We start from the raw sequence: 13444 nt of genomic DNA on the forward strand, positions 1-13444 counted from the left end.
ATCAGGCACAAAGGTGCTATATGTAGGTTAATGCTAATAGGTTTGAAGGTTTAAATCCTCTAACCAGGTGACACATTAGCTTGTGTTTGAAATCTCATAGTTGGGTAGCTCCTAACAAGGTTGGTCCTAACATGCCTTATTGTAATATCTTTTAACCGAGTGTGCCCCTAACAGGGTATTGTAAGACCTTATCCAATTAGATCACTATTCTACAGATAGTTGATCTTTGTGGGTACTAATTCCCACCATGGTTTTTCCCATTTGGGTTTCCACATGAAAATCATTGTGTTATGAGTTGCATGCTTTATTAGGTGTTTGCTTATGTTTTTTTATTGCTTGCATGCATATTGATTTTCAAGTTGGTTAAAGTGGTGATCAGATTTATATTGTTTTTTCTTGCACTGATTCACCCCCCCCTCTCAATGCCTTATAAGTATCAATTGGTATCAAAGCCTAATTCCCTTAAGGCTTAACCACTTTTGAAGGATCCTTAAGGCTAACATGGGGGAAGGAATGATTTATAGAGAGTTGTCTAACCGGCTTGCAGAATTTGAAGAAGCCCTAGGTGCATTAAGGGTCAATTACAAATCTTCATTGGTTAAGAGGAGAGAGTTGGCTGAATTATTGTTTGAACTTAGTGAAAACAGTTCATCTGAGGAAGCAAACATTGATGCATTGGCTAATGAGGTGGAAAAAATGAATGATGAGAAGTCAAATCTAAGGAGAGAGTTGGAAGCCAGGAGGACTGTTGAAGACAAAATTAGAGAGAAGGAGCATGAGATCTTTAAGCTGAAACAAGAGGTTGGAACCCTGACTGCATACCTTCAAGAGGAAAAAGAAGAAAAAGAAGAACTAAAGGCTAATCTAGACATGGCTATGTCTCTTAGAGAAAGTTTTATGAAAAAAAATGAAGATCTTACTAAGGAGTTGGCTAATGCTAATGAGATACTTGCTAAATTTAACAAGAGCACTACTATGCTTGATGAGAAGATTCAGTCACAGAGGCAGAAAGGAGAGACACAAGGCTTGGGATACACAACTTTTGAGAAAGGAGAGCCTTCCGGTACCAAGGACACTTTGCATGAAGACAAATCTACACTTAAGACCAAGTTGAACACCGGTAAGAAACCCTACAAACTAGTATGCTTCAATTGTCATAAGGTAGGTCATACTGGTAATGTTTGTATAAGTAGATCCAGTATTGTTGATGGATATAGACCTAATGCATATAATGGATATAAGCCTAGAACCTTTAATGGTTATTGCTACAATTGAAACAAGTATGGGCATAGAGCTATTGAGTGTAGGCCTGGAGTAAACAATCAGAGATATTTCATGAATTAGAGGTCTACTAGTGAATCATAGATATCTTTCAATAATCAGAGAAACCCTACTTGGCAAAGATCTTATGTGAACCGATATAGTCCTTTTGAAATGGAGTACAGACAGAATATAACTTGTTCTATCTATCACAACTTTAAACATGTAGCTTTGAATTGCAGGAGAAGAACTGGTAGAGGCAATATTGGACCCTGGATAGCATCTAGAATGGCTTGTTATCATTGTCACAAACTAGGACATATTGCAAGGTTTTACAGAGCTCAAATGAACCAACCGGTAAATCAGTCTGCTAACTAGAAAGGGAAGAAGAAGGTTGATGTAGAAGAAGTCGGCAGCAAGATTAATAAGATCTAGAGGAAGAAAAGTGAGGAGAAACCATCATAAGACTCCAATTCTTCACCTAGTGTGGAGAATCTCTCACCAGTAAACTAAGTTGTGTATAAATCTTAGGGGGAGCTTATTGTCAGATCCATTTCTAGACCCCCTATATGGTGTGCAGTAAGTTAAATCTGCATACTTTGATGCATTGTGTTGATTTTAAGTGCGGTAAGTTTGATGTGATATGAGAACCGGTAGTGAGTTTTAGGGTTGAGCGGTGATTAGGGTAAGTTCAACCGGTATTGCATTTAATGTAGCTTGTAAAAGGTAAATAAAAGGATGTTTTACAGTTTCATTTGTTACCTTACATTCTCGAGAGCATATTTGTAGAGCGACTGAAGCACTAAAGAGTTGTTGATTATTGATTTGGCAAAATTATTAGTGGATTGAGGAGATTTGCAGTGAAGTGAATTGTTGAAACTGTATTCAAGCTGGAAACCCTAGCAATGAATAAGTTGAATGGTATTTATTTAAGAATCTAAATATGTGTTTAAGTTCTTATAGTGGATACACCACACTTTGTAGATGTTACTGAAAGGCCTCAGTCAAAATTCAAGAGGCATCCACATAAGTCAATTGAAATCGATCATGTTGGAGCCCTAACTAGTGTTCCCTATGGTGTATTGCATGTCAAAGACATCAGATCTTATATTCATTCCAAACTAGAAGATTTAGGAACCTTTTCTATCTTTAATAAGTATCGAACTTTGTGTGATAAGCAAGGAGCTATAAAGGATCAATTCTGAAGGCTTACTGACAAGGGTTTTCACCATGTCATAAACTTTCTTGATGATTTTAAAGAAGATCATATCAGATATGTTTTGAGCAGGATAGATGATAAGTTCATGTGGTTATATCACCTACATAAGATCACTAAGGAAGATATTCATGGGGTCACCAAATTGTGGGCAACTAGTGAAGTTCCTGTGCTAAGGACAATCCCAAAGGATGAAGTCACCCAATTGACAAAGTCTAAGTGGGATGGTCATGCTATGACTATAAATTAAATTGAAGACCCTGAGGTAAAGTATGCTTTTATGGCCATCAGTTACAGGGTGAGCATTCCTGGAGTTGCAATTCACACTGCCTACTAAATGTTGAAGGAGAATGCAGACTATGATCTTGCAGAAGCCTTGAGAACCCAATTGATACTAAATCTTGAATCTATTAAGAAGGATAAAAGGCAAAAATTTAAACTTGGATGGTTGATCATAGGTTTTTTTTTCTATTTCTAGAACTCCTTTACCGATATTGATGATATTCCGTGGTTAGAGGAAACACCGATGATGTTACAGATAAAGAACAACATTAAAATGCTTGGAAATGATTTCTCAAAGATAATCTAGGGTTATTTCAAAGACTTCCATAAAAGAATGCATGCTAGAGAAAGAATACCAAAGCATATTGTTAAAAGGTATGAATATTCTATCTGTTTCATGGTTGATACTAACACTTGTCAGATAGAGGCAGTAGACCCTAGAACTTAATGGGTGATGCCCATGGATTATGTGGTAGAATCTGATATTTTGATTGCCTATGTTGATCATCTTCTATCTACACCGGTAGATCCAAGTGCAACCAACTTTGGAACCTTTAGAGAGAAATCTATTTAGGTACATTCATAGTTGGCCAAACTGCTTATTGCAAAGAAAGTTAGAAAAGAGGTTGAAGAATTTGTTGTTTCATAAGGATTTACTAAGGAAATGATTCATGAGGTAAGAGCTAAGTTTGAAGCTAAGAAGGCCGAAACATCTAGTACACCCACCGACAGGAAAACAAGGAGTACAGTTGTCAAGGAGAAGCCCCCTCCTCCTCCTAAGATTCAAATCAAAATAAAAGGTAAAGAAAACAAGCTACTAGCACTGGTAGCCACTGGAAAAAGGAAGTAGGAACAAGCAAAAAGAGTTGTTGCTGAAGAAGAAGGAGAGCAAACATAATCAGAAGGAGAAAAGAGAGAACTGAGACCCAGTGGCAAGAAATCAAAGGTGGTTGGAACATCAACAGTGAAATCTGGTAAGCCACTAGTAAGTAAACTTACTTAACTAGAGAAAGTGTTGGAGAAAATAAGGAATTATGGAATACTAGTTGGTGTAAAAAGGCATTATGACAATTTTGGAGAAGAAGAACAAAAACAAATCAAATATGCATTTGTTTGGTCAATGAATAAGTATAGTAAAGCTCTGATTGAATTGCAAGGCTAGATACCTAATTCATTATACAGTAAGCTAGAAGTTAGATGGTAGGCAACAATAAGGCAGGATAAATAAATAGTTGAATTTGTTCTTATTCATTTGCAACCAAAAACCTCTAGGGAGGATATACAAAATATTCTTTATAATTCAAAATCATTGTTTAGAACAAAGAAGAGTTTAACTAGACTTCTCATCGGTGAGTCTCAGTCTATCCAAGATGAGACTGAAGAAATCCTAAAGAATTTTTTAGGATTGGGGCCTGAAGAAGAGGAACCAGTGAGAATCAAGGGAGAAGATCTCCCTGATACTTTGAAAATTGATGATATCATAACGGATGAAATAGTGTTTGATGATTCACAAGTTGATACACACACTAAGAAAGAAATAATCATTATCATTGATAAAGAGACAGTGTTACCGGAAGACATCTCCATCAGTAAGGATAAAGATAATGGTAAAGAAGAGAAAGACAAAGATGTAGAAGAGATTAAGACTAAAGAAAATGTACAAATAGATGATGTACAAATTGTTGATCCCCCGGAGAAGGAAGAGATGCAAAAAAATATTGATGTTGAGCAATCTACAGGGCAACCGGTGAATACAGAAGAAATATAGAAGAAAAGTGAATAGATTAAAGTTGAGAAACCGATGAATACAAATTCTAAGAAAACTAAAGAGCCATTGGTAAAGACAGATGAGAATCAAAAAGATGAAGAGAAGAAAGAAAAAGAGCATGAGCAGAAAGTGACCTCCCAGTCACTTACATCAAAGAAGATCCTTGATGATGGTGAGGATGATGACACGGTATCCATTCAAGGACCAATAAATATGGATATGATGAGTCCTACTGAGTTGATGGAGATTGCATCTGCTATGCAATCTATGGCACAAAAGAAAATTATGAGAGCTCAGAGGAAAGAGACACAAACAATTCAGGTTGTTGTTGATATATTGTCTAGTCTATTATCGGAGACTAACACAGATAATTTCACATCTCCCATTGACAAACTAGAACATCTAATTACACCAGTAGGTGAGCAGATGAAGAGTTTGGAGGAAGCTACAATTAAGAATGTTGAGGAGTTTTTGGTATTGTGTTGTCACTGATGTCAACCGGTATAGGATGGCTACCAGTATAAGAGATGTATGTGTAGCATTGTCAGTGATGCATATCGGATGTGATATCTTTGATGTCACCTAGTGTTTCAAGTTACCGGTAAGGGGAGAGCATCAATTAGTATGTGATGTGTTGATAGTGTGTGGTTGCCAACCAACAAGCTTATGACTAGGGTACAAGCAGGGTGAGCAAGATGCTTGGATGTTGTTTGTGATGAAGAGGTGGAATGTTATCTAAATCACATCAACACTAGAGGAGAAGTATGTACAGGTCACCAGTATGTTGTGTGGATGTCAATCAGCAGGACTCACACCGGATAAAGGTGTAGTCACTATTTGGAGAGTTGGCTGACATTGAATGTGCCCCAACTGGATCACATGTGTTTGTTTGAAGATATGCTATTTAAATAGGAAAGCCACATTGGTGCATTACAGGATGCAGATGAAAAGGATTCACTCTCACCGGTAAGTGGAGCTTATCTCCTATTATGCATGGATTGCATCATAGTCCTCCAAGCTAAGAGAGAAGAGTAGAAGGTAGGTGATTGAAGGCTCACATTGGATCTACCAGTGAATCACAAGGATGCCTCAGGTGCATGAAACCATAGATGTGCACTAGATCATAAAGGGTTGGCATGTTGTGCCATCGGGATAAAGAAGGAAGAGTAAAGAAGTGATTGGTTTGTCACTTTGACAAATTGGTTGAGATGATGTCCAGACTAATGATGGAGAAAGACAAAGAAACTGCATATAGAGAGTCCAACCAGTATGCATATGCCTCAGATGGAAGTAATTGAAGGATGATGATATGGAGTCATCAAGCGTGCCTACCGATAAGTATGAGGATTGGTAACAGAGCAAAGAGGATAAGTGATGTGCTCCTTCCTAACTGAGAGGATCATATGGTGGATTGATATGTTTGGCAACCGATAAAGGTTCTCCACTAGAAGAGAAGCCAAGTGCAAGGTGATGGCAGACCAGTTAGGGTATAACTGACAGGGTTAAAGAACTGACAGAAGAACCCAGTAATGGAGTTGGTCGGTGATCCCATCCATACTAACATGGATGATCCAGCAAAGGTGGATGCCAAAAAAGGGGCCACGTGGAAGTGAAGTGGCATGAATACACAGGTCATCTTGATGAGTTGGTAAAGTGTTAAGAGGTGAGGTATAAGGTGATAGGTCGACATTTATGTCAACTGCACGATTCATGGGATGTGCAACAAAGGTTTGCGGCTTGAGGTCAGACGAACAACATAGATCCAACATAGGTTGTTTGACCAGATCGAGACAGGTGAAGGGGACAACGAAACCATTCTTGGTGATCGACCAATAAATCTGCTAATAGGTTAAAAAGAACATTGCTAAATATAGAAGACATGTTCTGGAAGGCACAACAATGGCGGGATTGATTGATGAGTTTAATATCATCAATCAAAGAGATCAGATCCGATAAGATCTGATTGGATTTGGATTACCTCGAGGTTAATGAAGAAACCCTAACTGCCTAAAGTTTGAATTAGTTTTTGGTGGGAAAACTAGTTTATAAATATGTAAGCCAAAATCGATGAAGGTTGTCACTGGATGAGAGGGTATTGTTGCTGAAGAAGTGAAATCAATCAAGTTCTCACCAAGAAGAAGAAGAAGAAGAAGAAGAAGAGACTGAGTGTGAGGAAGAACAGGGTTGAAGTTCTCAACTAGTATCAATGAGGCTACTGACAATTAGCCATTGAGTCTGACAGAGGAGTGAACTGACAGTGGCCAAACCCATGGAGAAGAATTACAGAAGACTGCAAAGAAGGCAAGCAGAGAACTGATAGAGTGTAATACTGGTGGAAAGCAGCAGTGTAGCTAAGAGGAGAGCAGAACCGACAAAGAGAAGAATTGGCAGAGAAAGAGAAGAGGCTAAACAGGAAAGGGTGCAATAGAGAGCGAGGTGCAATAGAGAGTGGGCTGCAATAGGAGATAAGGTTGTTGTAGAGAAAAGGTGAATAGAGAACCAAAATAGATCTGTAGAAAGGAGAACCAGTGGAGACACATACTTGAGATTTACAAAGTTATTTTGTAACAAGAAGATAACTTTGGTATCAAAATATGATTTTGTAATCACTGAGTTGGAGCTTGGTGCAGGGGTTCGTGCTCCTTGGGTTGGTTCCCTAAACATTGTAATCAAAGATTTATTATGAGATTGGATTGGAGTAGTAGACTCCAGCAGCATTTCTCATCGAGGTTTTTCCCATCTTGGGTTTTCCTGGTATATGCTAGTGTTATGTGATGTCCCTTTCTTGTGTGATTGCATTTGTGTTAGTCTCCCCTCTAACCGGTAAGTTAACTTTATGTTCGATCTGATAACTGGTATACACACATAAGATATATAAAGGGAAAAGTTTGTGAACCACTGATTCCCCCCCCCTCTCAGTGTTACATTGTGTCTAACAGGAGTATGAGAAGAGGAGAATTGAAATTTTGATCAAGGCAATTGACAAAGATAGGGTAGGTCTTATTGTTAATTTGGACCTAATAAGAGAAGCATTGCAAACCGGAGGTAAAATACTTTCTACCATTTCCAATTTTTCACTATTTTGTGATGATCGTGAGAAGAAGAAGCAGGAAGCTCAGCAAGAGCTTAAAAATTTGAGTGAATCATTTAATCCCTTAAATGATTCAGCAATCAATTTTGGTAGATTGGTGATTGCACTACAACAAAAGCTTAAGGTTTATGAGGTTGAACAGGTGAAAAGGACAACTTCATTACAGGAGTTACAAACTCTTCTAGTCCCTAAGATTGAAATTTCGTAGAGAGGTTACAAGGAGACTGAAGCAATTTTGGCTACACCAGAGATGTGCACACTTGATTCAATGGAGGAGCTTGCATCTCAGATCAGGACACATACTAAGATCATAGGGACACTTTGGAGACTTGGCATAATGATTTGAAGCTTTTGAAGTCTAATTTGCAGATGTATTTCTTAAGATGACATTGTAAAAACTACTGAACTCCTATATATATTTGGTAATGCATATTTTAATATATATTGCATTTATCTTTTCATGTATTTGCTTACCTTTGTCATTGTTGTCAAAGGGGGAGTAGTAGTATAAAGTCAAAATTTTGTAAAGGGGAGTAGTATAATTTTTGTAAAAGCATGTAATTGCTAAGGGGGACTTTTGAGTTTTTAGTTGAGTCATTTTTGTAATGTGACACTTAGACAAAAAAAGAAATTAAGTGTTGTCATCAATGCCAAAGGGGGAGATTATTGGCTTGATGATGATGATAGAGTTGTAATAGGTTGATTGATGACTTAAATTGTGTTGTCATTAATGGAAACCATGTTTTATTAGTCATCGAAGTCATTTAGTCCAACTGATAAAGCATAACCGGTAGTGGAAGTAGTTAAACAGTGAACCGGTAAACAAGACAACAAACTGGTAAACAGGAACAATGTTATGTTCAAGTAACCGGTACGGAAGATCGGTGAAGATTTAAGTGTTGCAGTTTGGAATGCATGTTCATGACATTGGCAGGAATCTATGACTAGAACCACATTAGTAAATTTGATGGAATGAGCGAGTTATGATGTGCTGAGCAGTCAGTTAGGAAGAATAGTTAAACCAGTAGAGTAGAGTTACTTAGATCGGTAAACCAGTAGACATAAAGTTATATTTTTGAGTTAAGTGACATTTTTCTGACATAAGGAAACTGTGTTGTGTAAGTTGACCAAGTTCAATGTACCTAGGAAATTATTCCAAGGGTATTAGCTGACTTAATAGAGTTGTCTATAGAAAGATGAATATTGTGTGATGATGTATCAGATGAATGATCTAGAATGAGAATTTGATTGTGCATTGGAAGGTGAAGCTTTGTATTGATGTTTAGTCAATGTTAGAAATAGAACTGAAGTGGATCTAATCAAGCACAAAGGTGCTATATGTAGATCAGTTAAACTTCTTGTTCTCTAACAATTGCAACAAGATAAAATCCTCTAACAAGGTCACTCCTAACAAGGTGTCATAGGATCCTAATAGGTTCGAAGGTTTAAATCCTCTAACCAGGTGACACATTAGCTTGTGTTTGAAATCCCATAGCTGGGTAGCTCCTAACAGGGCTGGTCCTAATAGGCCTTATTGTAATAGCTCTTAACTGGGCTAAGACACTCTTAACCGGGTGTGTCCCTAACAGGGTATTGTAAGACCTTATCTGGTCAGATCTGTATTCTGCAGATAGTTGATCTTTGTGGGTACAAATTCCTACTATGGTTTTTCCCATTTGGGTTTCCACATGAAAATCGTTGTGTTATGAGTTGCATTCTTTATTGGGTGTTTGTTTATGCCGTTATATTTCTTGCATGCATATTGATTTTCAAGTTGGTTAAAGTGGTGATAAGATTTATATTGTTTTTTCTTGTACTAATTCACCCCCCTCTCAATGCCTTATAAGTTTATCATTATCTAACAACTTCATCAATTAGGTGTCATTAATTCTCTATCTTTACACCTTCTTCTTCTTTGCATAAAAAGTGATATCAAGGCTTACCTCTATCCTATTCTTTTACACATTCTCTTCCTATCCTATCTTTGTCTTCATGTTCTCTTCTTCCAATTTGAGAAATTTGACACTATGAGGATACACCCATCTCGCAGTGATACTATATATCCTTTTGACACTGCTATGGATCCTGATACCAAATTATCAGATCCCCATGTCCTCTTGCATTGCATCTTTTGATGTTGTGGATATCTATGTGCCACTCTCTCTTGGTGGCATTCCACAAAAACATCTCGATATGTTGGCGTATCACAGCTTCTCTTCTCCTTAGAATAACATGCCTTCCACACATATCATTCTAAGGGGGGGCTATCATAGCTACATTTTATCTTTTAGCCCTTGCATTTATTTCCTTTGCTAGTTGCTTTTTCATGTTTGCCTAGGTGAGGGCCAAACCACTCGATCTTTCTCTTTTCCAATATCGCCTAGGTGGGGGCCAAACCACTCAATCTTTCTCTTTTCCAAGATCATCTAGGTGGGGGCCAAACCACTTCATCATTTTCTTTTCCAAGATCTCCTACATGGGGGCCAAACCAGTCTTGATTTATCTTTCTTTTCTTCCTTATTAGGGGCCAATCTACTACTTAGCAAATCTATCTTTGATTTCCCAATCGCATGGCTATCTAGCGTATCGCTACCCATGCTGACAAAATTTATCTTTATCTTCCCTATCATATGGTTATCCATATCGGCATATCTAACCACCCTATCATATGGCTATCTATCATAATACACTTTGCTATCCATACTAGCGTATCTTATACCAATGGCAGTCGTTTGCCTTGTATCTTTTCGTAACAAGGGGATTTCCTCCAAAGTGAGGCTCATTTCTATTACACTATCTTATCTATCATTTATCTCTATCCTTTATCTTATCATTGGACATGTTAGTCTGCAGCTACCATATTTGCAATGTATCGAGTAACAATATCTATTTCAAATCTCAGCGTCATCTTGCTGGAGGCAACCTCATCTAATCAATGAAAATTTGCCTCCCTATCGCAATTATCTTATTTATCTTATCTTTTGTTAGTGGACTTCCTTCAGAGAAAGGTTCTTGCTACTTATCTTTGATCATATGGCATAACACAACTTGCTAGATCTATCTTTTTTTATCATCATCATGACCACTAGTGATGCATCAAGCTAGTGTCTAGGTCATGTACTATCTCTTTGATATTGATTGCTTCTTTGACTTCTGGGTGCATTTCTCCTTGAAGTGATCAATCCTTGCATTCTTCTCTTCATTTTAGAATTCCTCTATCTGTTATTTCTTGTTATTTTGGGGACGACGCATGGTATTGAGACAACCTTTTACATCAAGGTCTCTTTTACTTTGCTGACTCAACATTTTAGTTTCTTTGTTATGTTCTTTCATGTTCTAACCCTATTGTCTTGGGATTCTCTTATTCTCTAACCTTGTTCTCTCATGATGGTTTTTCTATCTAAAGCATCTATTTTTTAGGTCTTCAGCTTGGGGGCATGCTTCCTTAGCTTGGAGATTTATCTGCTTCCTCTATAATATCCTTTTGGTATCATGATGTTATTTCTTGTTCAGTAGATTTCCTTTAGCATGCATATTCATGTTCATTCATAAGCCTGCTAAAGTGGGGGAAAAATGTAGTGTCAAAAATTGCATCCCCCTTTGCAATTTGACCTACATATTTGGTAACCACTTTGGTGTCCATTACCTTAGCAGTTGAGTAGGCTCACTTTAGCCCTTGCATAAGCCTTTTCCCTCTCAAGATTTTCAAGACCCCCTTTTCAATAGCTCCCTCATGGCGTTAGTCTTGTTATCCATGTGTCTTCCTTGTCTCCTATTATTTTTTAGCGTGGTTCACTTGGACACTAGTGCGTTGCGCATTCATCTTGAGATATCTTAATGTTCAAATGTTGGTTCTGAGCATGCTTTTCCACTTTTCACTTCCGTATGTTGGTGGAAAAGGCTCTGAACCTTTCAAATGCCTTGCCAACCCTCTTTTCCCTCATCTTCTTTCATTTTTAATCTATCCTCTCTCTTCATTCAGGCACTCTAGTTCTTCCATACAATCTCTCTTATTCTTCGGGCTCACACAACTTTCTCCAGCTCTCTCTCACTTGCTACAACACTCTCAATCTCTCACAGTATTCTTTTGCAACTCTCTTGGCTTTCTCAAGCCTCTTTGGTTATATCTATTTATTTATCCTATCTTTGAGCATCTTGGGATTTATAACTTCCCTCTTCTATCCTCTATCATTTATCATTTATCTTATCTTTCATTTATCTTTATTCTATCAATCTATCTGGAAGTCTATGGAGGTGGAAACACCAAAACAAGGATTTGACTGAGGCAAGTCCCCAAGAAGCCCCAAACATTTTTCCTTTCTGGCTTGTGTGCAGGTTGCATTAGAGAAGATTTATCTAGCTGGAGGATTCATAGCATGGGAATCTTGTCTATCTATTTTCTTCCATTTTCTCCTATTATTTTATCTTGGTTATTTCGTATATCACATTTACTAGCTTAGCCTCTTTATTTTATGTATTTTTTATTGCATTATAAATGCACTTGGAAATTTCTATACAAAATTTGTACCTTGTTCGTATAGGATGACAGTGCACTACATTGGTGTCCTAGACCCGCACGCTAGTCCTTTTGATAGAGGCTTGATAGAGTCATCTAAGAGCCTCAGATTACGGTTAACTTCTTAACTTTGTTGTTTTTATCCCCTAGCTCATCTTAGCACCAGTTTTAGTGAGGTAGCGGCATATTAATTTGTCCTTTGAGATTTATCATCTTGGAGGTGACAAATCCCCTCCTCTACAAAGACACAGACAATCTAGGCATTGGAGTGCTTGTAATTTCATTACACATTGGTGCCAAAAAAAAGTCTAGAAAATGATTGTAGTTCTTTCTGTTATCATCCATCCTTATCTTAGGTGTCCATTCATATATTGGACACTCTGTTATGTTCTGAGTCTTCTCATCAATCTTATAGACCTCAATGTGAAGCTTGTTGGTCTCGAATATTGCATGAGACTTTGATAGAAGAATATAGCACAAGTAGGATGTGAACCTAAATGTCTTACAGGAACCTATTTTAATCATTAATAATTGTGTTTCCATGGATTGAACAACGTTCTCAACAAAATTAAATCTTACTGGTTCTGATGCGCAATGGATATTAAAAATCATTTCAGGAAGGCTGGAACCCACTTCCCTATCATTTTCCAATCCCAGAAAAAATGTTAGCAAGGATATAGTATCCTAAACCCATGGCACAAAAATATTATAATCATAAGGAGGCTTATGATTCCAATCGAATCGAGTACCATGCACTATTAGACCATATTAAATAATCATAAGGAGGCTTATGATTCCAATCCAATCAAGTACCACACACTATTAGACCTTTCATAAATGAATCTTTATAATTTGCATCAATTCTGTCATATTCCTTTGCTAGATTTCCCAGGTCAATGTGGACGTTTGAGTTTTGTACTTCAAACCCTAGGCTAAACAAATGAGCAAATTCTCTCTCGGTTATGGAAAAAATTTCCTCTTGAGTATTTTTATTGACAATTTATTTTCTATCTTCATCATAATTTTGGGCACCGACCATGACAGTTTCTAGGCAAGAGGATACTTCAGGTAACACCATGCTGGGAAGTCCAGCATACCACAATGCAATTTTATTTGTACTTGTATTTAACATTGTGTCAAAGATATTATATTTTTCCCTACTTGGATCTCTCACCTTATTAGACAATGCATATAATTTCTATGATTCACTTTCGACTATGGATAACAGGGTCATAAATATCATGGTATTCATCAGTGAAACTTGTTGTTTTAACTAGTTCGGTTAAGTATTTTTTTATACAGCTAGGTTTT

At 37.3% G+C, this 13444-nt stretch overlaps 1 protein-coding gene across 1 annotated transcript; it reads left to right on the forward strand.

The window, feature by feature from the left end:
• Positions 1–501: 501 nt before the first annotated feature.
• LOC131069293 (uncharacterized) lies at positions 502–4526 on the forward strand. The gene is made up of 2 exons (XM_058004655.2): positions 502–878; positions 4076–4526. The coding sequence occupies exons 1-2, from the start codon at positions 502–504 to the stop codon at positions 4524–4526; spliced, it is 828 nt and encodes a 275-aa protein (XP_057860638.2).
• The last annotated feature ends 8918 nt before the right edge of the window (positions 4527–13444 follow it).

This window comes from Cryptomeria japonica, chromosome 11 (assembly GCF_030272615.1).
Source record: "Cryptomeria japonica chromosome 11, Sugi_1.0, whole genome shotgun sequence".
Taxonomy (NCBI): Eukaryota; Viridiplantae; Streptophyta; class Pinopsida; order Cupressales; family Cupressaceae; genus Cryptomeria; species Cryptomeria japonica.

Coding starts and splice junctions, on each gene's coding strand:
- LOC131069293 (XM_058004655.2), top strand. CDS start 502: ATGGGGGAAGGAATGATTTATAGAGAGTTGTCTAACCGGCTTGCAGAA. Junction 879..4,075: donor GCTAATCTAGACATGGCTAT/GTCTCTTAGAGA, acceptor ATCATTGTTTAG/AACAAAGAAGAGTTTAACTA.